We start from the raw sequence: 13,104 nt of genomic DNA on the forward strand, positions 1-13,104 counted from the left end.
ACCATCGTCTATCCATCTGGTTATGTTTTCCTAAAAGGCTATCAGGTTGGTCAAGCATGACTTCCCCTTGGTGAAGCCACGCGACTGCCCCTAATAACCCTCTTCTCCTTGATATGCCTAGAGGCAGTGCCAAGGACAAGCTTTTCCATCACCTTTCCAGGGATGGAGGTGAGGCTGATCAGTCTGTAGTCACCCGCGTCCTCCGTCTTGCCCTTTCTGAAGACTGGAGTGACATTTGCTTTCCACCAGTCCTCGCGCAACCCGCTTATTTCCCACAACTTACCAAAGATAATGGAGAGCAGCTTAGCAATGACATTCTCCAGTTCCCTCGGCACCCATGGGTGCATCCCATCAGGAGCCATGCATTTATGGATGTCCGGATTAATTGCTCCTTAACCCAGTCCTCGTCAACTGAGGCAAACTCCTCCTTGATCCTGACTTCCTCTGGGACCTCAGGGTACAGGGCTCCTCAGGACAGCCTCCAGCAGTATAGACAGAGACAGGGAAGACAGGAAGACAATATCTTCTGTCACTGAGGCAGTTGGGGGGGTGTGTGTGTGCACCTGCACGCATGCACACTTGTTTGTGTGAGTGCATGCGCCCAGAGGCAGCAAGGCTCAGACTTGCTCCCAGCTGCCCAGGGCCATGCAGCCCCTTAATGCCAGCATCCGTGCCATCCAGACACAGGCTGCCAGACTTTTGGAGAGAAATCCCGCTTCAACTCACTTGGAAAATAGAGTTCCACACAGGAAAGCTGTAATCTGTCTTGAAGCCTCTTCACGTTCTCAGCTACAAAGCTGTCACCACCATGAGCTATGCCTTTTCACCAGCAATGAACAAGAGTTTGCACGCCATGCTGCACCTGTAACAATCTGCACCAGCGGAGCTGACCTACTCTTGCTGTTGCCACTGCCCCCCACCTCACAGTGCTCACATCCACTGCTTGGTCTCTTTCAATGCTCCCTGTGCTTCGATGAATGCCAGTGGGTGACATTTCTTCCACGTGGAGGAGTTCAGTGACACACCTCTGCTTCATCTGCACTTCCACGTCAGACCCTTTGTGTCAGACTACCCCTCTGCTGCCGTCTGTCACACGGCAATAACACACCATGGAATACTGGTGGGAAAGTTCAACTCCTACTGCCACACCACCAGCATTGGAGGGCCTTACTTTCAGAGCAGCCCTCAGAAATTGCATCAGATAATAGAATAAGTAACAAACCTTTTTTTAAATTTTATCGTATTAATTAGTTTAGTTTTAGTTTTAGTTTTTCTTGTTTAATGAAGAGATCAGACTTTAGATTGCAGCTCTACATGTTCCATTTGAAAACAGGTCCCCAGCCCAGGGCGTGTCATGCTCTGTGAGGTGACGCTCCTTGCTGTGATGTCACAGTTGTGGCTTTCACCCCTGTGGCAGCGGTGGGAGCGGTGGCTCAGTCCGCTTGTGGGACGCGCAGGAAGTGAACCCAGAGAGAGCGTTGTGTCTGTCTGGAGGCATCCTGCTGTGATGGAGCGGCTGAGAGCCCTTCGAGGTGAGGTCCCTCCACCTCTCTGGACACCGTGGTGCTGCCCGAGCACGTGTGTGCCTCCAATGCCTGTTTAGGACGTGCCAGCAGCACTGTCCTTGCTCTGCAGAGTGCAGCTGCCCACTGTGCTTTCCCCAGTACCCCAGCCAGGGGAAGGCTCTCTCCCCTCTCCCCACCAACCACGCATGTGCCAGCGCAGCCCACCCCGCGCTGTGGGGCTGGAGGAGCGTTCCTCCCAGAGCTGGCTGCATGCTCGGCCCTGGCTCCAAGCAACACCAGCGACCGCTGCTCTGCTCTTTCCTTCCAGGTCTCTTTGCCTGTGTGGGCTGCATGCCCAGTTGTATACGTCGCAGGGAGAGAGGCAGGGTGGAAAGCCCTGTCCCCATCTGTGCCGTGACTTTATTGCTGCAGCGCCTGCAAGACCAGGAGGTGAGCTGGGGACGTCCAACCATCGGTCCTTGCCCTGGTTCTGGTCCCGTGGGTGCCAGGCCCCGGCAGCACATCCGCATAGCGATGGGCGGCAGCGGGGAGCCGGGAACAAGGGCAAAGCCAAACATGACCTATCCCTGTCCCCAGGGTGACCGAGAGCAGGCGTACTGCGAGCTGGAGCACGTCCTGGGGGAAGAGGACAGCCGCCCGCCGTGCGGAGTGGTGAACCGGCTGCTGGCTGAGGTGTCCCAGGACCTGACAGCAGCCCAGGTGAGGGGTCACTCCCGAAGGCAAAGGGAGCTGCCTGCCCGTGCTGGTGTTCTGCTGGCAGACGGCGCTGGCTTGGCCCTTGCAAGGGAAGGCCTTGGGCAGCCTCCTGTGCCGTGTGTCACCAGTGACTCTTTTCCAGGGCGTGACGGACAGCGTGAGGATGGCTGCCAGCAATGTCCTGGTGGCTCTGGCCCGGACTCACTTCTCCTTGGTGATGGCCGAGCTCCAGGGCCACCTGAAGGCCACAGGGGAGATGTGCAAGGAGTTTGTGCTCGTCACCCTGAGCAAACTCTTCAGCATCTATGGTAGAGTGCCCTCAGCCTCCTGACAACCGGGCAAAGGGGTCTCACCCCTTGCTCGTGATCTGCGTAGAGCTGGGGGATGCAGGGCCGCAGCCCCTCCTCTCTCACTGCTGGGTCTCTGACCGTGCCCCTCTCCTTCCTCTCTGCAGCTCCACAGTGCATCTCCTTTGTGTGGCTGACGCTGGCCGGCCTGTGCAGTGTGGTGGGCCATGTGAGGAGCGGCCAGACCCTGCGCATTGCTTGTGCTGGTGAGTGCCGGCCCCAAAGCAGGGAGGCTTGGGACAGCCCTTGCACCTTGCCCTGCTGCAGACTCTCACAGGCTCCCTTTTCTTTCTCTCTTTCTCTCTCTCTCTTTTTTTTTTTTTTTTTTTAATTGATTATTCATTTTTTTGTTTTGTTTTGTTTTATTTTCAGTTGTGAAACAATGGTTGGAAGGAGTCAAGGTTCACTTGCACTCCAGAAAGCAATGCCCTTGGCCTGCCGCAGAGAAAGAGCAGATCTATCAGAATCTTTACCAGCTCTTCTGCTCTGTGCTGAGCAACTGGCAGGACTGCAAGGAGGAAGAGGTGAGCACGGCTGCATTCCCAGCCTGGGATGGTGATGGGGACATCAATGTCGGCAGCTCTGTCTGTGCCCAGCAGGCTGAGAGCAGAGGGGTGATGAGAGGGAGAGGGCTGGCTCTGCAAAGTGCTCTGAACTGGATTTGTTCTCAGGGCTGGATCTCTCTACCAGGGAACAGCCGCATGCCACAGCACTGTGGCAGGGAGAGCCGGGGATGAGGGTGTGGGGAAAACCTGCCTGCCCAGGGAGAGCAAGCCCATCTCCTGCTGGGCACGGGGGAATGGGGAAGGGAAAGGGAAAGAGAAAGGCCTCTCTGTAGGAAGGGCAAACCTTCAGTCTTTGATGCTGGGCCTCTGCCATCCCTCTCCAGGACAAACGGGCTGTCCTTGGGGCTGTGACTGCCATGTTGACCGTCCTCCTGCAAGAGGAGCAGCAGCAAAAGCACGTCTGGGAGCAGGTCCTCTGGCTCGTGCACCAGTATCAGGAGGCCCAAGACACCTGCACGGTGACCAAGGTGAGATGTTGTGCAGGGATCAGTGTGGAGCCCATGCAAGTGCCGCGAGGGGTCAACGGGATGCAGGGACAAGGCTGGGAGCCCTTGGAGGAAGAAGGAATAAATGTCCAAGGGAGGTCTGAGGCTTCCTGAGTTCTTCAGTGAAGGAAGGAATAACCCAGACAGGAGCCAGAAGGAAGCCAGGAGTCACCAGGGCCCATCCTGGGGATGGAAGGCTTTACCATCACCACCACCATGGGACTCTGTGTGCCTGAGGAGCTGTGTGCTGACAGCCAGGGGACCGCATCCAGTTGTATCTGATGGGGAAGAAGAGGGCTGCTGGGTGGGAAATGCCTGCAAACGATGCCCAAACAGGGCTCGGTTGAGAGCAGAGAGACTTCCTTCATGCTGCCGGGAGGAGGGGACAAAACAGAATAGCTGTGCGGGAGCTTCTCCCAACAGAAAAACCACTGGGAATCAGTTTCTCCTCTCCCAAGTGGCTAGATGTGGCTTCAGCACTTTCTTCCTCTCCCGGTCTCTTGCAGAGCCTCAATATCTTCCTGGAGGCCTTAGCGGGAGTTCAGTCCATCATCCCAGAGGACAAGTTTCTGGCCATCACCAGTGCCGTGTTCTACCAGGTAAGGGGAGCCTGCCCTTGCGCCCACAGCAGTTTCCCTCTTGACTAAGTCTCAGGAGGACTGTGGAGCTCCGAGCCGATGATGGCTGCTCAGCCTTAGCTCCTGCATGCCTGTGGCTGCTGCAGAGCCATGCATGTGGCCCCGGAGCAGGCTGTGTTTTGTCTGCACCTCCTCTTCCCAAGAGTGCCAAGGGAGACGAGAGCTGGTAGCTCAGTTTCTTTCCCATACTCAGTGCTGATGCAATTTTCTCAAACGGACCTTGTTCCCACAGCTCTCTGACGACACCAAACAGCACAGCGAGGCTGACAGAGCAGAGCTGACCCACTGCATCCTGCTGCAGGGTAAGCAGAGGAGATATGACGATGCTTGGCAGTGCCCTGACCAAAACCTCTCTCGCAAGCCTCAGGAATGAGCGCGAGTTTCTTGATAACAGTGTGGCATTTCCTCCCTGCAGCACGAATCTGCCCAGAGGAAACGGTCCTGTTTCTGCAGTTGCAGCTGGGCAGTCAGAGGAAGGCCAGTTGTGTGGCAGCCCTGGGTCTGTTTGGCGCTCTGGCTCGCTCTGATGGTCAGTACCGTGGGTTGGACTTCCAGGGATCCCTTTTGTCATATGGCTTGTGCCTCCATGCATGCTTCTGTGCATCTCTTGTAGAGCCTGTCGTGACAGAGAAGCTGTCCCAGGTTGTGGAGGCTGTGCAGTGTCTGTGCAGTGACCCCAGTACCCAGGTGAGCTGACGTGGGAAAGGAAAGCACTGCTGGGGTGGAGATGCTGATGCCAACAAGGGCGGGGCTTGGGTGATCTGGGAGGTGCTGGAGCATTGACAACGTGGTTGCGATGGCTCCTGTGGTTAGAGAGCAGGCAGCGTGGAGTGGTCAGGTCCCTGTGCTGTGCATGGAAAGCGCACAGCCTGGTGCTGAGGCCTGGCCTCCACCTCAGGAGCCAAGGCTTCTCCTCTGCTCTGTTGTCTCTGCTCATGCCCAAAGGGCAGCCCCAATGAGCAGGTGGCTTCCCTTTGCCTTCTGAGCAGGAAAATCAAATCCACAATTGACTCCTGGCAGGTGAGGAGGGCCGTGCTGCACTTCATCAAGGATGTGCTCAGCGCTAACGCCTGGAGCTGCTCAGCCTGGGATGTGGTGGGGCACATCTTCAGTGAGTTCAGCCGCACCACAGGAAGAAGGGTAAGGACAGTGGGCAGCATCTTCCTTTGGAAGACCCGTGCTGCTCAGAGGCTGGCACAGAAGCACTGAGCCTCATGAGAGGCCCCTGAGAACTGAGAGTAATCGGCATTTCAACACCACTGTTGTGCAGGCAGCCGGAGACCTTTCTGCCCAGGAAGCCCAGGAAGAAGGAGCACTCCAAGCGTTGTGCATGGACATCCTGGGGTCACTGGATGTCTCCGCGAGAGGGATGACCAAAGTAAGTCACACTCTGCCCTGCTGCCACTCCGTGCCTTCGCACCACGTGCTCCTTGTCCTCTTCCAACACCCCACATCTCTCCTCCAACGTGCTCTGACGCACACAAGACTCAGGGAAACTCACAGAATCCTCTTCATCTCTGAGCGGAGGCAGGAATGCTGACATGCTCAACTGCCTCGTTCCCTACAGCTCCTGTGGCCAAGGCTGCTGCTGTACGTGGTGCCAGCCCAGTACACCGGCATGCTGATCCCGGTCTCCCGCTGCATCCAAGCCCTGGCTGAGAGAGGGGAGCTGACGGTGCGGGACATGGGAGAACTGGATCCCCACTTCCTCAGCTCCATGTTTCAAGGTAGGAGCAGAAACTCCCCCTGTGAGCTCTGTTGACCCACGTTGGCACCCAGAAGGGACAGCAGAGGTGCGTACGGCAGGGCATGGCGTGTCTGCATCTCACTCAGCACTTCTTTCTCCCTGCAGGCCCACTGCTGACTCCCCAGATACTGCTGGCACGTCTGCTGGTGAGTACATGCTCCAGAGGCCGGTGCCACGATCCCCAAGGAGGAAGCAGCATGGGCGAGCGTGCCAGCGCCCGCCTCAGCCCTGGGGATGCTGTTCTCTACCCAGGCTTGCAGCACCAGGGGCAAAGCTGCTGGCTGCTCCTTGCCCTCCAGGGAGAGCCAGGCTGCTTCCCTCCTGGAGGAAGCCACTTCTCTTGCTGCACAAGTGACCCAGTTTCTCCTCGCTCTTGCTCAGGTGGTGGCAGGGAGCCCTGTTGCAGGCAGCGAACTCCAAGCCGCTGCCTTGCTTCTCATGCAAAACCTCCACAGCAAGATCCACAGAGCTGTGGAGCCTGTGTGGGCTGCTGAGATCCCTCTGCTGCTGCAGTGCCTCGAAGGTAAAGTGCTGGTGGGGCGGGAGGGACGGAGGCATGGAAGGAGGGGAGTGAAAATGCAGCTCTGCAGCGTGGCAGAGGGGAAGTGTTGTCTGTGCCCCGGCGCTTGCTCTGCTGCTGTTCCCATTCGAGGGAGACAGCACTGATGTTGGCAGACCTTTCCCCCCGGGGATCTGCCCATTCCAGGGCACGGGTGGGCTCTTCAAGTCCCCTGAGACAGCCCTCTTGGAGCCATCAGTTCTGTGCTCCTGTTGGGACAGTGTCTGTGGGGAGGGACAGGTCATTGTGGAGGGGGTGCAGGTCCCGGCTTGGCAGTGCCGAGTGCCCAGGCCAAGCCGGGTTTGCAGCAGCTCTTTTTCTGTGGCTTGATCCCAAGCAAAGGTTTTTTGCTTCTTGTTGCTGTGCAGGGAAAGATGAGAGCTTCACAGACTCTGCAGAGTGGGAGCACCGTCTGCTACAGGTACAGCACTGCAGGAAGGCATGGTGCAGAGAAGTGCTTGCCTGCCTCAAGGAGACCCGCTCCCATACAAGCCACCAGCTCCCATACAGCCTCTCAAAAGCTGCTGTGGTGTGGCTGCACGTCTTTGTGGCGCTGCCTCTTCCTCTTTGTCCCAAGCCCAAGGGGGGTCCTAGGAAAAGAGTGGCAGGCGGCTTTAATGGAGGGAATGCTGGGGGGAGCTGATCCCCAGAAGGCTGCAGCGACTTGGGAATTTGGGAAGAGGTAAAGGGAGAGGGATCATTGGCTTTTCCTGTTCTCCAACAGTTCCTGAGGGCATCACTGGACATCATGGAGGACGAGGCCTGGACCATGGCCCTGAGCTGCGAGCTGAGCCGGCAGCTGAGCAGCTCTGCCAGCAGCTCTGGAGAAAAGGTAGGTCTGCCCCGGCTCTCCCCAGCGGTGCAGCTGCAGGTGCCCAACTGGGGCTGGGGCTGAGGCTGTTGCCCTGCCCACACGGGCTGCTCACGCTGCTTCCCCAGCCCGTGCCCCCCAGCGGGCCTTTGCCTGCAAACTGCTTGGGGGCTGGCTACAGCTCGGCCCTGCAGCTGCTCTCAGCGACTCCCAGGGAGCGTGGGTCCTTCCCCCCTGGCCCTCTGCCAGCAGGTCAGGCTGCTGCCACATCCCAGCTTATTCCTTCCCTTCCCACGCAGACCTTCCTGTACAAGGCTCTGGGGACCGTTCTGGGAGCTTGTAAGGAAGTCCTCCATGTCCAGGAGAAGCTGCTGCAGCACCTGGAGGGGGCAAATGCAGAGGAGCCATCTGAGGCCCAGGTGAGCTCTCCTCCCACATTCTGCCAGCATCCCCGCTCTGTCCCTGGGGCAGAGGGCTTCTCCTGGCCCTGCTCCAGGCCTTTCCATCTCCTCCCCGCTGCTGCTTCCCTCAAGTGAGGACCGGCCCGGCCACTGTGGCTGGCCGCGCCGATGGGTTCAGGCCTGCGCCAACTGTCCCTCGTTCTTTTGTGCAGGGAATGATCTCTCTTGTCAGCCTTGCTGCTGACAGCAACTTCCACGCAGTCCTGGACACACTCACCGTGTTTGCGTCCAGGCTGTGCAAAGGCCGCAATGGGAGGATTTCCAGGCGCAAGAAGGTAAAGTGCTACAGGTTCCCATCTTGGCATTCTTCCGCCTTATTTTCACAGCAGCTCCTGCCCTGGGAGCCCAGGTGCACCGCAGGGCACTGGGGGCTGCTGAGCGAGTGTCTCAAGGCATTTCTCCCCTCACAGACGGAGCTGGACAGCGCGAGAGCTCAGGCTACACGCAGCGCTCTCATCCTCGCCCATGGCAGCTTGGCACTGCGAGCCTCCAAGGAGCAGCTGCTCGCCCGCCTGGAGGGAGACATTGTGGGCAACATCCTGCTGCTGTACAGCTGCAGCTGCCAGGTGAGAGTTCACAGCGTGCCAGGGTGTCAGAGCGCCCAGCTGCAGCCCCTCCACGTGGGGGGATGTCCATTTCAGTGGGCCTTCTCTTTCCAAAGGTCCCTCACAGAACGGTTTGTGCCCAGATGAAGATCCAAGCCCTTCCCTTAGCGTTGCCCCCACGTGTCCCCCTTGCAGCCACTGGCCCTTCCCACAGTTCAAAGAATGTTCTTCTCTCTTGGGCCCCAGGACTTGCAGAACAAGCTCGCGCTGGTGCAGAGCATCACTGACTTCAGCTCTGCCGTCCATGCTGTGGGTGGCTCCGCCTTCTTTAACCCCTCCTTGAAGGGCAAGCTGCTGGAGATCCTGATGGTGAGTGCCTAGAGACAGGGCTCTCTGCAGAAGAGTTCCGGGCCGTGCCACGAGGCTCCCATCCCTGGAACCATGCAGGTCTCCCTCAGCCACACGTCTCCAGCCGGCGGGGACCCTGGGTGCTGGGCAGTGGGCTAGGTCCACCAGCTGTGGAGCTGCTGCATCCTGCAGTGCCTCGGTGGGAAATGTGGGAGTGATGGGGCCGGTGTGTGGCAGCTGTGTCTGTCTCTGGGCCGGGCAGAAGAGCTCTCGCATGCCCCTTACCCACTTTGACAGTGTTTCTCTGGTACTTGCAGGACTTGCTGAAGAAGTATTACTTGGGCACCCGTGTATCCCCAGTGCCCCTCAAGGTGGTTCTGGCCCTGGAGCAGCTGAGGTAAGGATTGGAGCCTCTGGGGTTGCCAGGCAGGATGGTGGTCCCCCTTTAGGATAGCTTCTGAAGGCGTGGAGGGGGTAGGGGGTGAGGAGCCACATCTACAGGAGAGAAGGCTGGGCTGTTGTGCCCAGCTAAGCTGAGGTTCTGGGCGGGGAGAAAGGCCCTGGTGCTCCTGTCCCCTGGCAGCAAAGAGAAGGGACACCTGGGGTCTCCTTCCCTTCGGAGAGGGAGGTTGTTCACTGCTGCCAGGGAGGAGGCGAGTGCTGATGGAACTGAATACAGCGCTCAGCAGCACAGACTGGGGGTGTTGGCTTTGCAGCTTTTGATTAGGAGAATCTCAGATGTTGTCTGAACCACTCTGGAGAGCACTAGTAAAGACTCTTTCTGCTTTCTCTTCCTTTTCTCCTGTCAGCAAGCTGAAGCCTTCTGTAGGAAGCAAGGACATGAGTGAAATGCTGACTCTGTGCTGCAGGAATATTGTGACGCACCCTTCAGCGAGGATGATGCTGAAGATCAAGAAGTCACGGCAAGCAGCACAGTACCTGCAGGTAACCTGCCGCAATTTTCCCAGCCACCTCTCACTCGGAGCCCTTTCTCAGCACACACGACCTGTGCTCTGACACCAGCCATGATGACACACCTCAATCCCCTCTTCTACTTTCAGCTTCAGCAAACATCACTGAAAGCTCTTGGCCAGCTCATGGTGGTCCTACTCAAGACAGAGCCCACCCTCAGCTTCTTCCAGAACATAGTCCATGTGAGTACTTGTGGGGAAAGGGAGAAAGCATGGTGCCTTTTGGTAGCAGGGACAGAGATCTGGGGACTGAGAGGACGATGAGAGGGAGAGAAATCTCCTGCAGACGTGCCAGCTCACTGCGAGCTCAGAAATGGGCAGAGAAATGGGCCCTGCACGAGAAAAGGCAGGAGCCAGCCCCTGGCAGGCCGCAGCTGAGGAAAGGCTCCTGGATTAGGAGGCAGGAGCGTCTGCAGAGAGAGCAGGCAGCAGTGCCGCTGCTCAGTGAGGCCATGTGGAGCCACAGGGCAAGCCCTGAGGGAAAGTGTCAGGAAAGGAGGGACAGGGAGAAGGGTGGCAGGAAGGGAAAGAAAAGATGTCCGTAGTGAGACGGATGCTCTGCCCCAGGTGCTGCAGAGATCACTGACATCAGACAACATGTGGGAGCGCAAGAGGGCCCTGCAGACCTGCTCCCAGCTGCTGGCTGCTTGTGAAGAGCTTCAAGTGAGTAAAGAGCCCCCTCGCATGCCCCCTGCTCCCTCCCCGGTGTTCCTGAGCTGGAAGGCAAGCTCCGCCCAGCTGTGCATGCTGCGTCACCCATGCGTGGGGAAGGCACGGGCAGGAGAAGCTAGGGAGAGCTGGGGCTGCCTACAGCTTTGTTCCTGCCTCTCATCCCTGCAGAGAGGAGATGCCTGTGAGTCCTTTGGCTCCTTGGTGGGATTGCTGGCTCCGCTGACGTGTGACCCCATGCCCGCATCCCGCCAGTTGGCCGCCACCTGCCTGAGCTCCCTTCTCCGAATCCAAGGTGAGTAGAGCGGGATGCAGCAGCCCTGTGCTCTCCTCCGCAGCGCTACCAGAGCCCCACAGGCCGGGCCCTGTTTACAGGAGGGAGAGGCACCATGCACAGTTCTCTTCTTGTCCCCACCCTGTCCTCAGTCTATCCCCCGTGGAAAGAGGTTCTGTTTTCAGAAGCATGACTTCCATTTTCTCCCACGCTCTTTGCAGCCAAGGTGACCTATGGAGTCATTGAGATGGGAGACATTGGGAGCCAGTGTGAGGGGCTGAATGACTGCAGCACCATCTCTCAGCTCCGGACCTCATCCAAAATCGCAAGGGTAAGTGGACCCAAAAAAGAGTGGTAGGATCTCAGTGCGTAGGCTTCTGCACATCCCTCTGCTCCCTCCAGCCTGTCCCACCACTTCCAGAAAGAGCTGTCACCCTGAGACCACTTTTCTCAGCAAGTAGCAGGAGGCGCTGAGCTATGTCTGGCCTTCAGGCGCCCAGAGCGAGGAGCTGATTCCATGGTGTGTCTGTGTGTGTGTGCATGTGCATGTGCGACTGTGGCTTGCTGGGAGGTAGGCTTTGCATGTAAGCAAACGGCATGGATGGAGAAGCTGAGAGAACGCTCAACCCCCATACGTATGAATGGAAGGGTATGGACAGCAGGAGCACTGCAATTGCTACCTGACTGACCAGCAAACCGCTGAGCTAAGAACGCCCTCAAGACTGCTTTCTGTTCTGAAGAGCTGCCGCAGAGCAGTGATGAGATCTCTCCTGCTTCTCTTTTCTCTGCAGGTGGTGTGCAGCAACTTCCCCCTGGAACAAACCGTCGACTTCATGACGGCCATCAAGGACACCTTCCGGAAAGCCAGGGGAACGCGTGTGCGTGCAGCTGGGAAGTGGATGATCACCTTTCTGCAGATGTGCGGGAAGGACATCTGTCGGGACGTAAGAGACTTTCTTCCACTTGTCTTGGACTTCTGGCTGCTGCACTACGCCTTGTGCCGTTTGCCTCTTGTGCTAAAGAAGCACAGCCTGAGCGCAGAGCCAGGGCTTGGACAGGGTGGCTGGCATGAAATTTAGGCTCAGGCCTTGGCAGCATGTCAAGGGAGCAGGCACTGCTCATGTGCTGAATGTCCGTGGTTACTCACTGCAGAGTCAAGGATGCAGCAAGTTGTTCTTTCTTCCTTTCTTCTTTCAGGCGCTGCTGATCCTCTACATTCTGCGCAGCTGCACATCATCCGCGCAGCAGAGCACGTTCATGCCCTTCCTGTGCCAGGCGGTGGTCATCCTCACCCGCTGTCACCAAGAGGTCATGATTGACAACTTCTCCCGGCTGCCTAAGGCCACAGACAGGTATTGGTACTCCTGCCTTTGCTCTTGCTCTGGTCACACTTGTAGTTTGCCTCTGCCAGAGGGAGCCGGGGAGGAAGCAGCTTTTCTTTTTTCCTCTAAAGTCCATTGGAGGCAAAAATGACTCAGTCACAACTTGAGACTCTCCTTTTTCTAGTGAGACATGGAGGAGAATAAGAGAGTTTTGTCTTCAACGGTGGGGGCGGTAGAAGAGAGAAAAGAGAAGAGGAAGAGGAAGAGGAATAGGAAGAGGAAAAGGAAGAGGAAGAGAGAGAAGAGAAGGGGAGGAGAGGGGAGGAGAGGAGAGGAGAGGAGAGGGAAGGGGAAGGGAATGAGAGAAGAGAGAAGAGGGAAGAGGGAAGAGGGAAGAAAAGATGAGTTAAAAATTTGTATTATTTATTTGAATAATTAAACACCAAAATCCCAACTATGATGTGAAAAGAGTATTTTTTTTAACCAAGTCTTCATTTTAATAGCTGCTGTCCCTTCTCCATACCTGTTTCAGAATCACAGAGTCACTGAACGTCGGGATTTGGAAGGAACCTCGAAACATCATCTAGTCCAATCCCCCTGCCTTAGCAGGAACACCTAAATTAGGTCACATAGGATCCTGTCCTGGCAGGTTTTGAATGCCTCCAGAGAAGAGCCCACAACCTCTCTGGGCAGCCCATTCCACTGTTCTGTTACCCTTACCAGGAAGAAGTTTTTTCTCATATTTCTGTGGAACCTCCTGTGTTCCAGCTTGCGCCTTTTACCCCTGGTCCTGTCATTGGGTGTCACTGCAAAGAGCCTGGCTCCATCCTCCTGATGCACACCCTTTGCATATTTATAAACGTGAACGAGGCCACCTCTGTTTCCTCTTCTCCGAGCTAAAGAGACCCAGCTCCCTCATCCCTTTGTGTCATCAGCAAGCCTGCTAGCAGTGCACTCTACTCCCTCATCCAAGTCCTTGATGAACATACGGAATAGTCCTGGTCCTAGTAGCGACCCTGGAGGGGTACTAGGAACTAGATACAGGCCTCCAACTAGACTTGCTCTGTCCCACTGAGCACAACTCTCTGGCTTGTTTCCTTCAGCTCGTTCACAGTCCACCTCACTACTCAATTGTCCAG

The 13,104-nt window shown here is 57.0% G+C and overlaps 1 protein-coding gene across 1 annotated transcript; it reads left to right on the forward strand.

Moving 5' to 3' along the window:
• Nucleotides 1-1,410: 1,410 nt before the first annotated feature.
• On the forward strand, nt 1,411-12,201 carry LOC306957358 (maestro heat-like repeat-containing protein family member 2B; the record flags this gene model as incomplete). Its single annotated transcript, XM_079548784.1, has 30 exons — nt 1,411-1,532; nt 1,834-1,955; nt 2,103-2,225; nt 2,365-2,530; nt 2,677-2,775; nt 2,942-3,093; nt 3,459-3,602; nt 4,127-4,219; nt 4,491-4,560; nt 4,674-4,945; nt 5,279-5,398; nt 5,529-5,636; nt 5,826-5,985; nt 6,111-6,151; nt 6,387-6,528; nt 6,933-6,985; nt 7,289-7,396; nt 7,675-7,794; nt 7,989-8,111; nt 8,247-8,402; nt 8,628-8,750; nt 9,047-9,126; nt 9,539-9,674; nt 9,791-9,883; nt 10,268-10,363; nt 10,541-10,664; nt 10,865-10,974; nt 11,435-11,587; nt 11,841-11,995; nt 12,150-12,201. Exons 1-30 carry the CDS (start codon nt 1,508-1,510, stop codon nt 12,199-12,201), a joined length of 3,519 nt encoding a protein of 1,172 aa, XP_079404910.1. The 5' UTR covers nt 1,411-1,507.
• Nucleotides 12,202-13,104: the final 903 nt, after the last annotated feature.

The sequence above is a fragment of the Tetrao urogallus genome (assembly GCF_951394365.1).
Source record: "Tetrao urogallus genome assembly, chromosome: 1".
Taxonomy (NCBI): domain Eukaryota; kingdom Metazoa; phylum Chordata; class Aves; order Galliformes; family Phasianidae; genus Tetrao; species Tetrao urogallus.